Source organism: Chenopodium quinoa, unplaced genomic scaffold (assembly GCF_001683475.1).
Source record: "Chenopodium quinoa cultivar QQ74 unplaced genomic scaffold, ASM168347v1, whole genome shotgun sequence".
Lineage (NCBI taxonomy): Eukaryota > Viridiplantae > Streptophyta > Magnoliopsida > Caryophyllales > Amaranthaceae > Chenopodium > Chenopodium quinoa.
This window is the reverse complement of record NW_018742738.1, coordinates 11417262-11436956: the sequence shown is the minus strand read 5'-3', so window position 1 is coordinate 11436956 and position 19695 is coordinate 11417262. Positions and strand designations below refer to the sequence as shown.

Here is a 19695-nt window from a genome sequence, read left to right as displayed (position 1 = left end):
GATATTCGGTTTCTTAGATGTCGTTAAGGCACCGTATATAAATAAAACGTGGTCTCTTAGATTTATATAAGAAACCAACAATGTTGAAAATCCGGTTTCTTAGGTTCTTTGTTTTCATCTACGTAATAATCTGAGAAAATAATATTTATACATCAAATTAAATTTTCTATTATAATTTTTTATTAAAATATGTATTATGTATTAATACTATACTATACGTTCGTTGGGGTGAAGCTATCCAAATTGATAACAAATAAAATTGCTTCATATTAATATTAATATATATGTACCTGTAGTATATATGTACCTGTATACCTGTAGTAATTAATATTAAATAACCACAACAATATCAAATAGGGCTGAATAATTTAATACTTCACTAAATATATTTAATTACACACTGTACATTATGTATCCAATAATTCACTAAGCATCACTATCCTTTTTCTAATAAAAAAATAATAATAAAACAAAACCTAAAATTCTCCGAAGTGTAAACTCTAATCATTGGCCTCCATAAGAAAAAATCCTTGTATCCCAAAAAATATATACGATGTTTAAAAATGTGCAATAATCATTCATGATCATCAGCCATACCATCATCACTGACTTCTTTTTGCTTAAAAACATATGTAACCAAAGTGTCTCGTATTTCGTCTATCATTTCTTGATGATAAGTAGCGGGAGCTTGGGGAAAGTACTGTAATAGAAATTATATATATTAGAACAGCAAGTGAATTTTTATTAAGTTGTTGAGATGTAATATAGAAATTAAACATCCAAGCAAACCCAAACTATTAATAAGCATAATAGCACAAATAATTTACGTTGTCACATCAATCTGAAAATTAAACATTGTATGTGTGTAAGTGTGCTTTCTCCAGCTTGATTGCTTGAACATAGTATAGCATAACATAGTTCAATCAGGGGGTATGAACCTGAAATGTTTCATCTTGTATGCTTAACTATAGGGGGACAAGGCTCAAGAGTACTATAAAATGCACATGATCTACAAGCTACAATTCAATTATGCGAAGAGTCTTGATCCATTGTTTATACATCAAGAACAGCAATGCAACAAAACAAAAACCAACAGATTTTAAAATCATGCCACAATCAATTAACAAAGTCTCGTAGCAACAACCATCTAACATCTACACCTTCCTACCACATTCAATCGTACTCAAAAGAAAACCGAAAGTTCAAATAACAATACCTACATACAAAACCATGCTTCAACAATCAACAATATGAATTAATAGAAATATTAATTCCAATCCTTCAACAACCAACACATTTGGAATTTTTATAGAATTATAGCAATGTAGAAACCAAAACAACAAAATTCACACTTACACTAAACAAACTGAATAAAAAGTGAGGGGAAAGAATATCGAAAAAGGGTGGGAGACATACTACATCTTAATGTAGAGAGAACTTTAACCCGTCAATTATGTTTGCGTATAATGGGTAAAAGTATTGTATTTTATAAAATTAAAGTTACCTTTTCTGGAACTACTTGTTGTCTCCTTGTTATTATCTCTTGCATGTAGCAGCATACATAATATCCACAATCTTTGGTGTCTTGATATTGACGTGGACACTGTTTCATCATTCAATATAGATCATTTGTTCAAATATGTAAATCATAATGAATCAAAAATTTAAAGAAGTGTATCACATACTTGTGGTTTAAGCCACAAAACTTCTGGGTTTTTTTTTTCATTTTCTTGATATCCTTTCGATGAATAACACTGAAGCTCACCATTCCGCTTCAAAATTTTCACAAAAAATTAAATGCCAATTGATTATAATTATAAAATGTATTTTAATCAAATAATGACATGCACATACGCATTAATGGTCTGTCGAGCAAATTCAAGAATTTCATTTTCGGCTCCGGCTGGATCAAGCCAGAATACAGCTCCACGCCACGGACTTATGACAGCTAACCTCCAATGCTGACTACATAAAATATACATTAGCATATCCAATGATCAGTAAATAACATAACTTACTGATCCTGCAATGGAGCAAAGAATATTTGATTAATGTTTTTTCCACCATTGCACCCAAGAACATTACATAAATAGTCAGTTCGAACTCCTTCTGTCGGGGTCAGCGGAGAAACAAAATTAACATCGCAAAAACCATACAACCCTGATATACTCTCCATTTGACACTCTTCGCTCAGGTACCTTGCATATCAAATGTCAAAATATAAATTATCCAAGTATGAACCACATGAAGATCAACATGTGAGAAAAACTAACAAGGTCAATTATCTTACAACATACCTCATGAAAATCGACATGTGAGATGACCCTACCTCTCTTTGAAAACACCAATCAAATATATCTTCATAATCAAGTCGAATTACCATCTCGTTGTGTAAAACATTGAACGGGATGTTCAAAATTATGGCCCCATTCCTCTGTCTCAATCCTATAGCTTCTTTCTTAAAAGCTTCCAATAAACCAGAGGTTACCATGGCACGATCTTTATTAGTGATGTTATATGTCTTTTTAGATGAAGCTTGTTTGGATGGCAATCTCGATATAGGGGTATTCTCCTTGTCTTTAAGTTGATTATTAACCTTAGAGAATTTTGTACACTACGGTAAATAAATAAATTAGATGTAAACTAGAAATAAAATTAAAGAAAAAACAAATTAGATGAGAATTGAAAAACTATTTTTTCAGTGGCATTTTGGCACCTATGGAAACCCTGAATTTGCACGATAATGTATTAATTCTACTTAGTATGTTTTCTGCTTTTGTGAAGGGTTGTAAAGAGTGGGGCTGATAAACTATTATACGTATCAGATTTAGGAAGAAGATTTAATTATTAATGCAAAAAGGAATATACATATATACAAAAAAGTGTACCTTTTTCTTTGAGAAAATTAAATGAGTCGGCCAGGGAACAAAACTATCCTTTGATTGACAGACAAAGGTGAAAAGCTCAGTAGGACATGGAAGTAATGCTGTTGGCACTAGGTCATCAATTACAGAGACTCGATGAGTACCAGGGGCCAAATCAAAAAAGTGATTCTTTACCACTAATGTCGACCCTGATATGTAAACTTGCCCAATTGCAACAATATGGATTTCTTTGTTATCTTCACTTGCTAAGCAACAGTCATGCATACCCTAAGTCATTTACATAATAATTAATCAATTAGTATGTATATTAATTAACTACCTCTAAAAATCGCCAAATAATTGGTAACTTATTTCAAGGAAATAAAAGTATGCATACGGGTTAGATCAATATATCTTACTAGTTTAAATAAAATAAAATGTTTGTAGTATTTTTCATACCTCAGGAAGGTTGCTAATAGGTTGAGTGTCATATGTATCGAGCCAAGGAACACTACAATTTCCATGTTGTGGTGAGTTAGCATTAGTAGTATCGGGCCAAGAAACTTGGTAAAGCTCAAGCTCATGTTCTTGTTCTTCATTATGAGGCCGAGTGTATTCCGTTTCTTGAAACTCTTGAGGCCGAGAGTATGGATTTCCTTGAGAAAATATAGCACTTTGGCCACCTTGATTAACACCTCCATGTAGAAGCTCGGTAAAAAATCCTGTATCTGGTCCAAATTCGGATGAACTAGTAACTTGGGTAACATTTTCTTGCTGAGCATAAGTACTATTAGGTTGGCCAGAGCCATTGCCTTGACCAGTGGGAACACTAGACTGGCTACTAACACCGCTGGCCATCAATTGCTTAAACTCCTCTATGTTTTGGCCCGACAACAAATAAGACATTATGACATTATTTTGGTTTTTCAGCATTGCCACCTCTGACCTGACACAATTAAGTTCATTGTGCAATTGGCTACGTGGTGTTGGTTTTGCAAAACCAAAGCACTGCTTCTTTGTTATACCTGATCCAACGCCCCTTACATGACCTCCACGCTCCGCCTTTTTCAGTGCTCGAGCTAAAATATCATCACGTCGGTTCTCGAAAACAATTTCTCCTCTCTCTGCTTGATATTTTAATGCATTCTGTTAGTAATAATAAGAAATCATATCATGTTGGAAGTGTGATAACTTTACAGATTAATATGAATATATTACTTACGAAAATTCTTACAATTGCATCTTGGATTCTTAAAAGTATATTTTTCATCTTTGAAATGTGAATGAGCTCTCAACCAAGTCTTGTGTCGAGGCACATGGTTAATATGGATCCCTTTTTTCAAGAATTCTTTTGCCTAGAATTACATGAAATAAAAGAAATTATATACAATATTAGTTAACATGAATATACATTATTTGAAAAAGTATGCATCACTTTAACTTATACATGGAGAATTATAACGAAACTTACTATCTCATCTCGATAGTATTGGTAACCAAGTGGGCCTCCACGATAGCTTGAATTTTTAAGCTTTGACCTTGCTCGACTACATTCGCTCACCGCCTGTGAATAACATTATTCCAAAATTAGAAGTATTTATTAAAAAAAATGTACTTTGACATATTCCACTTTCACATCTTCACACTTTTAATCCAAACTTGTATCTACTTTAATTTAACAATAATAACATTGCAATAATCATGAACTATAAATCTTATATATTGTTAATTTTTGCTAAACGAGTAGACTTTTGGCCTCTTAGCCAATGTAGCAGCAGATAAAGAAGCCAAGGCAACAAATCCAGTATTAAGTAAAGTTCGGCTAGAATTTCTGGATGACAACAATGTTAGCAAGACCAGCCTACTCTATAGTCTACTCAAAATTAGTTAGTTGCATGGGAGGAAATCCCATCATCTGCAGCGTATAAACTCCTGTTCTAGCTGGCCTTAATGCATCAATGAAGGCATGGATATCTCTTAAAGTGTGATGATAATTGAAATGTAATACCATAAGAGTCCCATCAGATAACCTAAGCTGGATAGAGGTTGATGGTATTTTATCATCCACGACTAAGCCCATCACAGGGGGTGGAGCAGAGCTGCGAGCGGTTACAGCAGCAGAATAGTTAGAAGGGGTCGAGCAGAATGGAACTTTTTGTTTTTGTGGTTCAGGGCAGTTCTCATTCCTCCTCAAGTATCAAAACCCCTATAAAGTACAGTAGACAACCCTTATCAAGTATAGTAGACTAGCAGAATACCAAAAATGTTTATACTTCCCAAAAAATTTCACCACTTTCTTAATAACAAAATACTAATTGCTAACCAGAATTTTCTTAAATAATCTCCATCTAAAATATAAGCTAAACTTAAACTAAGTAGTATAAACATCATAATAAATTCATACCTTGAACTTATCATCAATACTCATTGTAACAAATTTGTCCCAAATATCTTTAGTGATCCAAGGATATTTCCAATCTGGTGGCTTTTCTCTTAACCTTCCAGTTTTTTTTATGGTATAGCCAATCTCTTCTCAACCGGGTTTTAAAAGCTCTCCACCTGTCATCTGCTTGCTGTAAAATATACTCCTTACGCTCTTCTAAGACTACAAAACCTTACTGCACAATTAATTTTGAATACTCTTAGTAACACATTATAAAATACAATATTACGTATATAGTTGTTACTAAGTACTAAGTGGATCTTACCTTTATTATTTCATACAAATCATCTAAGAGAGCTCTTGGAACTTTTTTCCATGATTCATAAGTGATGCATACTCGTTCCCGAACAATTACACCAATATAGCCAGAAAAGGTTAGTCTATGTTCCCCGCATGGAAACTTAGTTATAGGGTCCCACTCTAAAGGGATCTTGGTCCCATTTTGAATTGCCTTTCCAACAGCAGCAAGTACCGTATGACCCCTTTCATCTTCACGGCTAAGTCGTTCAACATCAGAATTATCTTCATCCTCATTGCCTTCAGGTTGGTGTACCTGCTTTTTCTTTCTTGCCATTAGCCTAGAAGATGCAAAGAGTTAATTAGTTACAAGATTAAAATTAATAAAGATAAATATTACATACATGTCACGACTTAAATGAGATTTTACTAAAATTCATTAAACATAACACTATAAGGGAGCATAGAAACATATATTATTTTAAGGGTGTAGTTTTGTAAAATCATGTACTTCACCTTATTTCTTTTTCCGACGACGCTTTCGAGATACACCCTCATCATCACTATCAACCCACATGCCTTCACTATGATCATCACGCACATATGTTAATGAATCCTCCCCATGATCATCAATGAAATCATCAACTTGAATCACATTTGTGGAAAAACCTTCCTCCAACTCAATGTCATCATCCTAGGCGTCATTAATTTCATGCCTGGATCTTGGTTTTATAACAGCAGATCTTTTCTTATTAGCCGGATCAGTCATGTAAAAAACTTGTTTTTCTTGGCTAACTAAGATATAAGGATCTTCCTCAAAACCAAGCTTATCAAAATTAACCAAAGTAAACCCTATATCTTCATATTCAACTCCACTGTTTTATTTACCCATTTGCATCTAAATATTGGTATTGTAAAGCCATTGTAGTGCATCTCAATGATTTGTTCAATGATACCATAATACCACATTTTACCATAGGTAAGACTATTGTCTTTAGCACTCGCAAAGTGCATAGCTTCCGCCTCAACAACTACCCCGCTATTCTGCATAGTACTGATTTTATCTTGCTCCTCAGTGTAGAACGTGCAACCATTATACACATGCAGAATAAAAGCAAACCCTGAAATTGGGTCCTCTAGCTAAACTCTTAATTCGCTCAGAAATGGAATTTTATGGATCTTGAAGCTCACTAATTACTTGATCTTTTAGCCAGGTGCTAAATGATCTATTATGTTCACTTAATAGTGTAGGGAATAATTTCAAGCGTTAACCCCTATCTTGAACCCCACAGTGATCATACACTAAAGTACGGTGGCGTCCAAAAGGGAAGAAGATAGAGCAAAAGAGTCGCCAACAAATTTTAGGAACTTGTAAACCGTTCACAGGGTGAAGGTTGCACCCCTTAACGATCCAAGAGATCGTCAACTCCATAAGTTCTAGAACCAAATAAGGGTTCGGGGATGAAGGTACAAATCCAATCTAAAAGAGATTGAACTTGCCCTAATACTAGGCCTCTACTTTATTCTGATTGTATTCATGTGCGCTTTTTAATTAACATGCAATCAATAGGATTAACCCTAAACTTGTTTAATCTATGTTGGTTGAATTTAATGCACAAATAAATCTATTATTGGCGATCACTTGAAATTATAATCATAATTCACCCTAACAAGATTATTAATTATCTTATTAAGCATGATTACAAGTACCAATTCCCTTTAAACATGCATAAAAGGCGTGATCAAGCAATATAATAAATAATAAAGCAACATAATAAATAATAAAAAATAATAATTATAATCATCACAAATATAATTAAGAATAATCATCATGATAACACCCATATTAATCATAATAATAATTATTATAGCGATAACAAAATTATAATCATAATAAAATAATCATCATCAAAATAATAATAATCATAAATTATAACAATTATAATCATAATCATGTTCATGTTAATATTAAAGCATAATAAAAATAGCAAGATCCTAGGCATGATACTAACAAGATTAATAACAAACCCTAGCATGTCACTAAGCAATAAAAATCAAATCTTTAGCCCTAACATGATACTAACATGAATAAATATTAGGAAGAATATAGGAAGCATCGTAACAATCATATTTAAAATTAAAATTACCCTAGACATGATACTAGGAATATCATAATAACAATGTAAACATGATTTCTACATCATAACATCAATTAAAACCATTAAAGCACTTACTTTGATGCTTCGTACCTCTTTCTAATAACAAAATACACACGTTAGTAACTTCAAGGAAAATAATAAACAAACAATTAAATTAAATAATTGAAATAGAGATTTGGGACCAAACCCTCATAAATTAAACCTTTCACGTCTAGAGCGAAGGCAACTTCGAATATGGCTAGGTGTATCTAAGTCTTGCGAATGCGGAATTTTGTATGAAAAAGCAAAGTTTGGAAAAAGAGAGAAAGAATTGATGAATGAATTGATTGATGAATGAAAACTAATTGTAGGTAAATATTCGTGAGAATTGGTTGTTGATGATAATTGGTTGTTTGTGAATGAAAACGGAGTATTTACGACGTTATTTATAGAGAAAATCAGCCAAAAAGATAAAATTAACAAAACAGAGCATTGGAACAACTGAAACAGAGCTGGCGCCAACATTAGGCTATTGGCGCCAAGATCCAACACTAGCACCAGGCGCCAATGCTGGCACCAGGCGCTACAGCTGGCGTTTGGCGCTGATTTCATAAATTCACCCTTTTTTTTATCATATCTTTTGATCCGGAAGTCCAAATAAGGCATATAATATGTCGTTGGGAAGATATTAAAGTCTACTTTCCAACCCAATTAGAATCAGATTAAAATATTTTGTAGATAAAAATATATGGCCAAAATAGTGGAAGGGTGTCAGTTTTGGATAAAGTTTCATGTCTCATTCATATCTTTTTTGTTATAACTCGGATTTAATATTATAATATATCATTGGAAAGATAATTTCAAGATCTATCTAACTCTTTAAAATTTGGATAAATATTATGAGGCACAAAAATAAAATCTGAATATATTCCACTTTGTACAAAACAAGGATTCTTAAAAGGAGTAGTTTTATTCAATTTCAAACTCTTTAAAACATAATTATCAATCCTAACTCCATTAGGATTTAAAAGAACCTCCTAGAGTATTCTAAAAGACTATAATCAATCCTAATAGCTTTAGGAATGATAATTAATAATAGGCCCTCCTCTAGATCATTGGGCCGCATATAAAAACCAAATCAGGCCCAGTTTAGTATTTTGGCCATAACTTCCTCGATATTTATCGGAATTGGGCTTATAATATATCGTTGGAAAGTTCTTTTCAAACCCCATACAACTACACCATTATTGGATCCTTATCATGGACCAACCAAACTGGATTGACGATTTTCTTAAAATAAGTTTTCAAAAACAGAAAGAAGAGAAAATAATTAAAACTATCCGCAACACTAAACTTTCCACACTTTCACTTCATTTGATTATGATTCGACGTGAAAGGTACTCATCACTGGGTTTGGTTTTGGGGAGACACAAATGGGTGTCTACAAATAGTGATTTGTGATTCATCTTACGGTTTCTCTGTTTCAAGAAGGCAATGTGGTTCTTAGCATAAGGTGCAACTTCGTCCTCATTGAAAAGAATATATGTGTGAGCCCGTTGCCACTCTTCATAAGACAAATCACGCTGTTTATGGCCTATGATCCCTTTACCTTCCATTCTTCCAGTGTGTCGAGATACAGGAATCCCAATAACCTTTGCATTTTCTACATATTCACTACCTAGTCCAGCAGCATCTTCATAAAATAATCGTTCAGCAATACAACCTTCAGGGTGAAAGGCGTTCTTAACATATCCCTTATAAGTTTTCATTTTCCTTTCAAAAGGCCATTGACTCCTTGAATGAACCGGCCCACAATATCTAATCTCTCTGACCAAGTGAATGGGTAAATGAATCATAATGTCAAAAAAAGAAGGGGGGAAGAACATCTCTAATTGACAAATAATGACAGCAATTTCAGTTTCCCAATGATTCAAGTCTTTTGGGTCAATGACTTTATCATACATCGCATTAAAGAAAGAACACAACCTAATAATCGCATATCGAACATTTTTAGGTAAAATTGAGCGAATAGTTACTGGTAGCAAATGTTGCATCAAAATATGACAATCATGAGACTCTAGCCCCACAAGTTTCAAATTTCCCATTGAAACAAAGTTGCTAATATTTGAGGAAAACCCCTCTGGAACTTTAACTCCAGCTAAACTTTCACAAAAGACTTTTTTCTCTGTTCGTGACAATGAAAAAGATGCAGGAGGCAAATATCTTTTACTTCCATCAACAGCGTGCAATTCACTTCTAATTCCCATTTCCTTCAAGTCATCACGAGCTTTGGCACCATCTTTTGTCTTACCGTTGACATTCAACAATGTGTTAATTAAGCTATCACACACATTTTTTTCAATATGCATCACATCCAAACAGTGTCTAACAAAAAGGAATTTCCAATAAGGTAAACGCCAAGAACATTTTTTGTACCCTTGTTTAGGAAGCTTTGATCTATTTTTCTTCCCAAAGGTTACCTGAATGTCTTTTAACATTTTCAAACACCTCTTCACCACTCAAGACTTTAGGATGTCTTCTAAATTCTTGTTTTCCATTAAAAGCTTTTTTTTGCTTGCGGTATTCATGATTAATAGGTAAAAAAGGACGATGATCAAAGTAAGGGTTTATTTGAAGTTGATAACCATTGTCCTTTCCCTTTCATACCATCCTCGCATACTGGACAAGCCGTTTCTCCTTTCACTGTATATCCTGAAAGATTACCATAAGCTGGATAATCTTGAATGGTGAAAAACAACATAACTCTCAAATTAAAAACTTCATTATGATGTGCATCAAATGCATCTACACCTTTCTCCCATAACATCTTTAAATCATCAATAAGGGGTGCTAAATAGACGTCAATGTCATTTTCGGGCTGTTTTGGGCCAGAAATTAACAGCGAGAGCATCATGTACTTTCTTTTCATGCACAAAGAAGGAGGCAGGTTATAAGTAACCAAAACTACCGGCCATGTACTATAAGTGCTACTTAGATTACCAAATGGATTCATACCATCAGTAGACAATGCAAGGCGAAGGTTTCGCTTTTCTTTAGCAAACTCATGAAATTTTGCATCAATAAACCTCCATTGAGGGGAGTCAGCTGGGTGTCTAAGCTTCCCATCTTTTTTTTCGTCCTTCAGAATGCCATGTCAATTTTGCTACATCGCTCGCATTAGAAAAAAGACGTTTAAATCTAGGAATTATTGGAAAATACCACAAAACCTTAGCAGGCACCCCTTCTTTCTCCTTGTATCGTGAAACATTGCACACTGGACAATTTTTTAAAGAATCAAGATCATTCCGATATAAAACGCAATCATTAGGGCAAACATGAATTTTCTCATAGGGTAACCCCATTGAACACAACATCTTTTTTGCCTCATATGTGCGTCTTGGAAGAACGTTATCATCCGGAAGCATGTCTTTTATTAAATCAAGTATTTATGTAAAATTATTATCAGTCAAACCATGACCTGCCTTTAGGTTATATAACCTCAATATTGCTGATAATCTTGTGTACTTCTTACAACCTGGGTACAAGGGTTTTTCAGAATCACTTAACATCCTCTCAAATGTTGCTGGGTTTTCAGCAAATTGATCTTGAGCTACTCGCATCATGTCCGCTAACCTATCACCCTCATTATAATTATGACCACCATGACCATTATTTTTGTTATCACTTGTAGAGGTTCCATCTTTACTTTCCCCATGCCATGTCCAAATGGTATATGTTCTATCGAAGGCCGTCTTGCTCAAGTGATTAAGAATTTCATCAGTCGGTCTATACAAAAAGTTATGACACTTGAAACAAGGACATGGTAACCTAGATCGATCCCTAGCATTTTTAATAGCAAAATTAATAAATTCCCTTATTCCAGCTTCATATTGTGGGTCACCCGGCTTTGAGGTAGAAATCCAACTTCGATCCATTTCTAAGTTAAAATTTTAAAAGTTAATGGAAGCAGAACATCACGGATTTTATACATCAAGGAAAGGTCAGGCACACACACATTACTCTAATGCTTCTCAAATCAATTACACAGGTGAGACAAAACAAGAATGAAAAGCAAAGAGATAAGTAACTAACAATAATGTCTTAAAAGTTACTCTTAAGAATACAATAAAACAAGAGCACATAGTCAACCAATTGACGAGGAAACGATTGCATTACACACATAGAGAAAACCCAAATAGAGCTATCAGATACTAGTAGATAAAATCATTGTTTAAACATTCATTTGATAACCAATCTAATAAAATAACAATTAAAACCAACAAATATCATAATAAGACAACAATTTTTTTTTTCAATCTTTTCCAAATGGAAGAAAAAGTCCATTTCATTTACAAAGAATAGGCTAACTAATTATTGTTGGCATAAAACAGTAGTAATATCATTTACAAAGAATAGGCTTACTAATTATGGGGGGAGGAGGAGGGGGAGGGGGGGCTCCTTTAACTGAGAGTCAATCTAAATACATTATCCTAGGAGTTCTTGTCTCCTCATAGACATTTCTAATGGAATAAGCACCTGTACAAGTGCTGCTACACAATCACTATTTAAGGAAAGATGAAGGCATGATAAGAGAAAATAATGAAGAAACAAAGATACTTCTGATTTCTTCTAACATTTCTTCTGCTGTTTTTTTTATGTAATTATCCCTTGTTTGGTTGCACGCATAGTAGTAATGTTACAACGTTACAAGTCTAGAGCTAATACTGCGGTTCTTTATATATGCCCTTCAGCAACGTCGTCTCAACTATTTTGGAGGCCCTAAACTAATTTTAAAATGAGGCCTACATATTCATATTTTTTTTTTTCATAATGCACCAAACAAAGTTCCATTTAAATTATCATAAACTATATTATAACTATACTCTTATATTTCTTATAAAATGAATCACCAAATAAAAACTCAAATACTTCATACTTCATCAAATAATTCTTGTGCCAAAACTCAATATTAGAGTATCATAAACTATATTATAAATTAGAGCTTATAATCATATAGAACCAATGTATAACATGAGTAACAGATTATTAAGAAGTATGACAGAAATTGATACTTCATACTTCATGGAGTGATATGAATATGGAGTGTGCTAAGTGGGCCATGCCTGTTCAATTTCCTTACTGTAAGAGAACTTGAATCAACAAACATCTCCTTAACATTCCTCTTCAACACAATTTGTTATAGTCACAATTCTAATATTGATACTTTCCATCTCAAGATCAATTGGACCAAAATACTCCTACTACCACTAGATAAATACCAATTTTTTAAAATAAAATTAATCATACCAATCTGTTGTCATCTAAAAAGGCTACTTTTTTTCCAATAATCATACAAACAAAGTCCTATATATCGGCGGCAATCAACGCTACAACTTCACATATTATTTCTAATCAATTAATCTAACATTCATAAAAAAATGTAGATTATGATGAGTTAATTGAGATAATACCTGTCGCAAAATTGGGATTGGTGGCTGGATTAGGCAATTCGACGAGTACTGGTGGTAGTGGTAAATCAGGCGATTACGAATGCGGTTAAAAGCAATAAACCCTAACTTTTGAAATATTGAATTGAATTATGAAAGAAATAAAATTTCCTTTAATGGGGTACTGGGATCACCAGCAATAGAGCAGCGTTCGGAATAGTAGCAAGAAGTAAGAGAGTTTTTTTGGGCTATGGCGGAAAAGCAGCAGGGAGTAGCAGAAGAGTCGGTTTGGTCAATTGGAAGTGAAGATTTTTTTTTTCTAAATTAATCTACTTAGTAATTTTCTAGAGGGTATGGAATTTTTAATAGGAGGGAAATTTTAGGGTGAATTGGCGCTCTATTTTTTCCCAAAAAAAATACTTGTATAAAGAAACCAATGCTATTAAATTTACGGTCTCTTTGACTCTCAGCATTATCATCTTGATATAAGGCACCGGAGTTTATAAGTTTGTGGTTTCTTTTATTCAAGTCTAAGAGACCGGATATTTATGATATATGGTTTCATTATCTTAGAAACCGGTGTTCTAACTTTTCTGGTGCTAAAGAAGTGGTTCCTTAGGCCATTTTTGTAGTAGTGATTCTCCACAGGAACTTCATTTTCCACCGGAGGTGGCATCAACAAAGGAGCAGGACCTATTTGATTCAGAGGCACAGGTTCCCATATGTGGTAGGGTAATATCTGAAAAAAGAAGACAAATAGTTAGTGGCTTTTAAGTAGTCAACTAATACAAAATATTCAAAATATTCAACTTCAAACTTACTTGATCAGCAGTTAGGGCTTTGAGATTATAAACTTCAGCCCTTTTAGAATGGTACTTCTCGAGTAGAAAACTGTAATGACTTTGTATCGCAGGCTGAATGCACGGAATTCTTTCAAAAACGATAACGTCCAACACGGGTGAACAACCATTGAAAACACGTTGTTTTCCCGGTTCAGCCAAAGTAGCTTTGGACTCCATCAAACCTTTTTTTATATGACCAAGTACAATTTCAGGCCAAAGTAAAGTGACCCAACACAACCCACCAAGATAAAAAAAATAATAAAAATAAATAAATAACCAATTTTCATTTTTAAATTTTAAGTTGAAATCCTCACTAACATTTTCGAATACAACGGTTGAAGCTTGAAGGTCGCTCTTTTGCTTTTCCGTCGCCCTTAATCCCCCAATCAAAGGTCAGTGTTGCTCTTGCTCCAAGCCTCCGACACCGGACCATCACCGCTTTTCAGAGGTGTTTCTCCTTTCACTTCTCCTTTTGTTTCTCTTTTTTTAAAATGATTTTTTAATATAAAATTATATATATGTTTGCTGGAATTAGGAATTTAAGTGTGTGTTTGGCATGATCAATTGCTAAATTTTTATGCTTTTGATTTATGTGGTTTCCATCATTTTCTTTCTTTATTTTTCTCAATTTTCGCTGCTCCATGCCTTTGACGTCGGACCACCACCGCATCCTACCACTTTTCCATCATTTATATGTTATTCTATTAGTTCTTGTATTTAATTGATGAATTAAAAAGAGAATTAGGAATTTAAGTGTGTATGATCAAGATGATCAACATATTGGTTGTGCTTAGTTTAAGTAGAAATTTAAGGAATTTAAGTAGTTTTTCTTGATAATCAAGATGATCAGCATTTTGGTTGTGCTTAGGTTTTCTTGATTATGATGTATTCTTATGTTTGAACTTCAATTCGAGTTTAAATTGCCCCAAATTGGCCTTTTTTGTCCTAAAATATGCACGAATTTTTGGTTGGATTTTTAATCAAATTTGCTTGTTTAGATGCTTGATTATGCTTATGAATTAATGTGCCCAAATGTGGGATTTCTTGAATTGTTGGTCTGACTGATTTCTTGAATTGTTGGTCTGAGACTTGCAGGATGTTAGTAGTGATGTTGGCTTACTAGTAAATGTAATTGATTGGCAGTTAGAGCATCAAAGGGATACTTGGTTTTACTTGAAGTTGTTATTTACTATGTTTTAAGAAGCCTTTATTTACTATGTTTTTAGAAGCCTTATTTCTAATTTGAGTCTAACTGTTATTGTTAGGTATAATTCGTCATCAACATGAGTACTCGTGTTCGTCAGAAAATGAAATGTGCTACTAACCTTAGAAAAATTGTTGACCTACTTCAGGATTTGAGGGAAAAAAACAAAACAGATTTATTAAGTTCTTCCATTTTTACGAACTTGATAAATCTAAAAAATGACCGAGAGGCTAGTGGGCCTCTAGTACTCGAGCTCTGTAGTGTGTTTGATGGGACAAAATTTGTCTTCAACCCATCTACGACAATGCAAATATGCAGCCATGATGTAGCAGCAGCCCTTGGTATTGCAGATTCCGGGATCGTGATTGATCCCTCTATATTGGAAAACTATTCTGATTTGCCTACTTACATCCCCCATTTTGAGAAAAGTCGATATGGGGATGTCCTGTTGACCTCTGATCTTAGGAAGAGTATGGTTGATATGGAGATTAAAACAAAGGACGATGAGGTGATCTTTCAAAAACGATTCACCTTGTTTATCATCGACCAGTTTCTTTGCCCTAAGACCTTGTACCAAGCAGTTAATTCAAAATGGTTTAAATTAGTTGATGATTTAAAGACGGTTAATTCTTTGAATTGGCCTGAAATTGTACTTGGTCATATAAAAAAAGGTTTGATGGAGTCCAAATCTACTTTGGCTGAACCGGGAAAACAACGTGTTTTCAATGGATGTTCACCCGTGTTGGACGTTATCGTTTTTGAAAGAATTCCGTGCATTCAGCCTGCGATACAAAGTCATTACAGTCTTCTACTCGAGAAGTACCATTCTAAAAGGGCTAAAGTTTATAATCTCAAAGCCCTAACTGCTGATCAAGTAAGTTTGAAGTTGAATATTTTGAATATTTTGTATTAGTTGACTACTTAAAAGCCACTAACTGTTTGTCTTCTTTTTTCAGATATTACCCTGCCACATATGCGAACCTGTGTCTCTGAATCAAATAGGTCTTGCTCCCTTGTTGATGCCACCTCCGGTGGAAAATGAAGATCCTGTGGAGAATGAAGTTCCGGTGGAGAATGAGGTTCCGGTGGAGAATGAAGTTCCGGTGGAGAATGAGGTAACTTCAAGAGTGCATGCTATTCCTTGTTTGTGTTGTGTACTTAACTACATATCATGTATATTTGACTCCTCTGGTCATCTTTTCAGACTCCGGTTTCAATGCCTGTCTCGAAGGAGGTATTGCCCACATCTCAACCTCAACCTCAACCTCCAATGTTGGACCCTTTGGTCTCCTCTTTTGAGGGCATGAACCTCGATCATCCGGAAGAGCCGCAGCCGGAAGAGCAGCAGCTGGAAGAGCCGCAGCCGGAAGAGCCACAACCAGAAGAGCAGCAGCTGCGGAGGTCATGCAGATATAGAGTACCAAGTCAGAAGGCTGTGGAGGCAGCGGCAACAGCGGCAGCGAGCCGAGGTAGGGGCCAAGGGGAGCTTGCTGAGGGTGCTGACATTTCATAGCTATCTTACTCATGTTAAGGAGAACTTCTATTATTATTATTAGGTGCTTATTATGATTTATGGCTATAAATGATAATAGGTTTAGAGTAAAGAATACATATTTTGTTCTAAATATTACTGTAATGGTGGTGTTTTAGTAATTTTAATTTCTGAAATTGCTATTTTTGAAATTTGCCCAATGTGCGGAGATGCTTCTGAAACTCCCTCTCATGCTTTCTTCAAGTGCAGGGAAGCTCGATATTTCTGGTATGCCTCTCCCATTAGACTTGATGTCAGTAATTGTGATGATCTTTCCTGTAAAAATTGGTGTTTTGCTCTGTGGAAATTTTACAAGGATGATTCATGGTGGAGTCTAATTTGGTCATTATTGTGGGGACTATGGCTAAAAAGAAATGCTTGGGTTTTGATAAAAAAAAAAAAAGGTTGTTGGATAGGGAGATTATAGGGAAGGCAGTTAGTGTAGTTGGAGAATATGAGAAAGCCAAAGAAGCTGCTGCCTCTGATCACTGCTCTCCTGCCTGTACTTCTCATATTTGGCATGCCCCTGCAATGGGCTTATATAAAATTAATACAAATGCTGCAATTTTTGATGATGGCAGGTTTGGTTTGGGTGGCGCCATACGTGACTGCTTGGGGGACATTATGGCAGCAACGTGTATAATTGTGCAGGGAAGTGGCAAGGTGGAAGTTGCTGAAGCGCTTGCTGCAAGACATACTTTAAACATTGCTTTAGAAGCTGGCCTTTCTCGGTTTGTTCTTGAAACTGATAATCTTAAACTCTTTAAACATCTTGAGCAAGGGAAGTGTGAAGCTAATACTTTTGGCCTTGTGGTTAGTGATATTATGGAGTTAGCTAAGAAGTGTGAGTTTTTTAGCTTTTCTCATATTGGCAGGAGGGGAAACAAGGTAGCCCACTGCCTTGCTCACCTTAGTAAGCAGATAGGGGAGTTGAGAGTTTGGTTTGAGGAGTTTCCTCAAGAAGCTCTTTGTTTTGTAATCTCGGACTCTGCTGTTTCTGTTTAGTTGTTCTTGTTGTTTTCCAGTAAAAAAAAAAAAAGAAAAAAAAATAAAACTATAGTATAATTTTATATTACTCTTTTTCCCTTATTTCTCCCTAGTTTAGGTTATTTTCTAGTTTTCCTTGATTTCCCGTAGTTTTCTTGTTTTTCTTTTATTTTTCCCCAAACCTTGTTACTTGTGATGCTTTTAATGTTATTTCGCAGGTTTAGGACGAGTTTTCAAGGATTATTGTGAGCTTAGACAAACTAGGAGGGCATTAAAACTTGGAAGAGGAAGCGAGGAGTTGCATTTGGAAGCAAAGAGTGAGTTTTAAGGCGTTCCAAGACCACCCCTAGGCTGGCGCGCTCGCGCCAGGGGTGTGTGGTAAGAGTTGGCTGCTAGAAATACTCAAGGAAGCTTGATGAAAATCTCTGCCTACTGACCCAGCACCAAGGCAGTGTGGCGCGCGCGCGGGAGATCAGGCGTGCTTGGGGGAGCATAAAGCGACCACAACATTAATAACACTTATATTATTGATAATATCAACAACAATAACAATAATAATAATAATAAGTCAAAGAAGAACAATAACAACACGAGACTTGATATGTTATAATTTCTCAAGTCATCAAAGACATAATTGTTCTAACCGGTTAACTGAGACTGCATTGGGAAGGTAAAAACCATAATTAAATTTCTTTGGCGGGAGAAATTGAAAAATCAACTAGCTTTATAAAGCTTTCTCTATAAGCTTCCCTCAAACAAACAAAGCTTGTTCATAAAAAAAAAAAGAAAAAAAAAATCGGAAGATCTTTAACTGCTATTGAAGAAGAAATTCATCCTTGTAAAGTTGGACGAATTTAATCTGCTAACCCAATGCCATCTGTGTCTTTACTAAGGAAACATACTTAGGTTAACTAAAAAATCAACAAATTGGCAAAACAATTAATAAGAAATGATACTAATCCTAACCTGCACGGGCTGCACCCCAAACCCCAAATTAACCCAAACCTGTACCCAGACCACCACCACCCACCACCACCGTAATTCAACCACCATTTCCGACCACCGCCGTAAAAAATAGAAAAAAAAAGTCATGTAACTCAAATCAGCAACAAACACAAGTCCACAACAATCTAATCGCCAAGAACCTATTTTTTTTTTAAATAAACATAAGAAATTTAAAAACCAGTTTAAAAATATGAGAACATATCTTAAAGAACCTCGAATTTAGTTTTATAAGGCTAAATTCGACCATGAAAACTCTAGATCTAGAGTTTTCATGGTCAAAGTCAACTTTAAAAACAAAGAGAAGAGCAATGTTTTATTGTAAACCCACCAATATTATGCAGATTAAATGAAACGAGGAGAAGAGCAAGAAAAAGGACCAAAATAGCAGAAGAAATGAGGAGAAGAGAGAGGTAGAGAATAGGGGAAAAGATATGAGGAGAGAGAAAGAATATGGGTGGGGGGCGGCTATACAATATGGGAGAGCCTATCAGGTTTTCTTCTTTTTTTTCAATTAGTTAATGTTAGATTTTTTTGAGAAATAGAATGTTAGATACGGAGTAGTAGTGTAGTAGTAATATTAGAATGAGTTTACATTTATTTCTATTCAAAAAAAAAGTTTACATTTATTTGACTCTTCTTTTATTTAAATAATATTTGGATTATATATATATATATATATATATCGGGTCTCGCGAGTTTATCGAGTCGAGTTTATTGCTGCTCGGCTCGACTCGTTACCATCCCGAGTCGATCTCGAGCTCGGGCCGAGCTCAAACGAGCCGAGCTTTGACCGATTTTTGACCGAGTCGGTCTCGAGTAGCTCACGAGTAGTGTTGTATCATAATCACCCCTAGCCTTAAGTAGGGTATATATAGTGGTGTTTGAATGGACTTTTGGGCCTTAGTAGCATACATGTGGGCCATTGTAGCATAAGTGACTTATTTGGGTCTTTTTGGCCTTATGAGGGTAGCTTTACCCTTGGCTATAATGGGCCCTA

The 19695-nt window shown here is 34.8% G+C and overlaps 3 protein-coding genes across 10 annotated transcripts; 1 reads left to right on the top strand and 2 right to left on the bottom strand.

The window, feature by feature from the left end:
- Positions 1-258: 258 nt before the first annotated feature.
- On the bottom strand, positions 259-13615 carry LOC110724252. Of its 7 annotated transcripts, none has more exons than XM_021903666.1 (13): positions 13154-13615; positions 7779-7799; positions 5573-5885; positions 5269-5482; positions 4336-4428; positions 4087-4219; positions 3324-3988; positions 2889-3152; positions 2298-2614; positions 1855-2198; positions 1686-1772; positions 1505-1603; positions 260-700 (listed from the first exon to the last, which is right to left on the bottom strand). In XM_021903666.1, the coding sequence occupies exons 4-10, from the start codon at positions 5290-5292 to the stop codon at positions 2015-2017; spliced, it is 1680 nt and encodes a 559-aa protein (XP_021759358.1). In that variant the 5' UTR covers positions 5293-5482; positions 5573-5885; positions 7779-7799; positions 13154-13615; the 3' UTR covers positions 260-700; positions 1505-1603; positions 1686-1772; positions 1855-2014. The 7 variants fall into 7 exon arrangements, with proteins under 7 accessions (XP_021759362.1, XP_021759358.1, XP_021759363.1 ...); XM_021903671.1 differs by lacking the exons at positions 7779-7799; positions 13154-13615 and adding an exon at positions 6061-6862 and having other exon boundaries at positions 1855-1965; positions 2086-2198; XM_021903670.1 differs by lacking the exons at positions 7779-7799; positions 13154-13615 and adding an exon at positions 6061-6862 and having other exon boundaries at positions 259-700; positions 2298-2596.
- LOC110724253 lies at positions 9039-13160 on the bottom strand. The gene is made up of 2 exons (XM_021903673.1): positions 10698-13160; positions 9039-10603 (listed from the first exon to the last, which is right to left on the bottom strand). Exon 2 carries the CDS (start codon positions 10178-10180, stop codon positions 9053-9055), a length of 1128 nt encoding a protein of 375 aa, XP_021759365.1. The 5' UTR covers positions 10181-10603; positions 10698-13160; the 3' UTR covers positions 9039-9052.
- A 390-nt stretch (positions 13616-14005) lies between the features above and the next one.
- Positions 14006-17732, top strand: LOC110724250. 2 transcript variants are annotated; one of them, XM_021903664.1, is made up of 4 exons: positions 14006-14419; positions 15237-16049; positions 16132-16254; positions 16380-17732. In XM_021903664.1, exons 2-4 carry the CDS (start codon positions 15255-15257, stop codon positions 16686-16688), a joined length of 1227 nt encoding a protein of 408 aa, XP_021759356.1. In that variant the 5' UTR covers positions 14006-14419; positions 15237-15254; the 3' UTR covers positions 16689-17732. The 2 variants fall into 2 exon arrangements, with proteins under 2 accessions (XP_021759356.1, XP_021759355.1); XM_021903663.1 differs by having other exon boundaries at positions 14007-14419; positions 16132-16290.
- The last annotated feature ends 1963 nt before the right edge of the window (positions 17733-19695 follow it).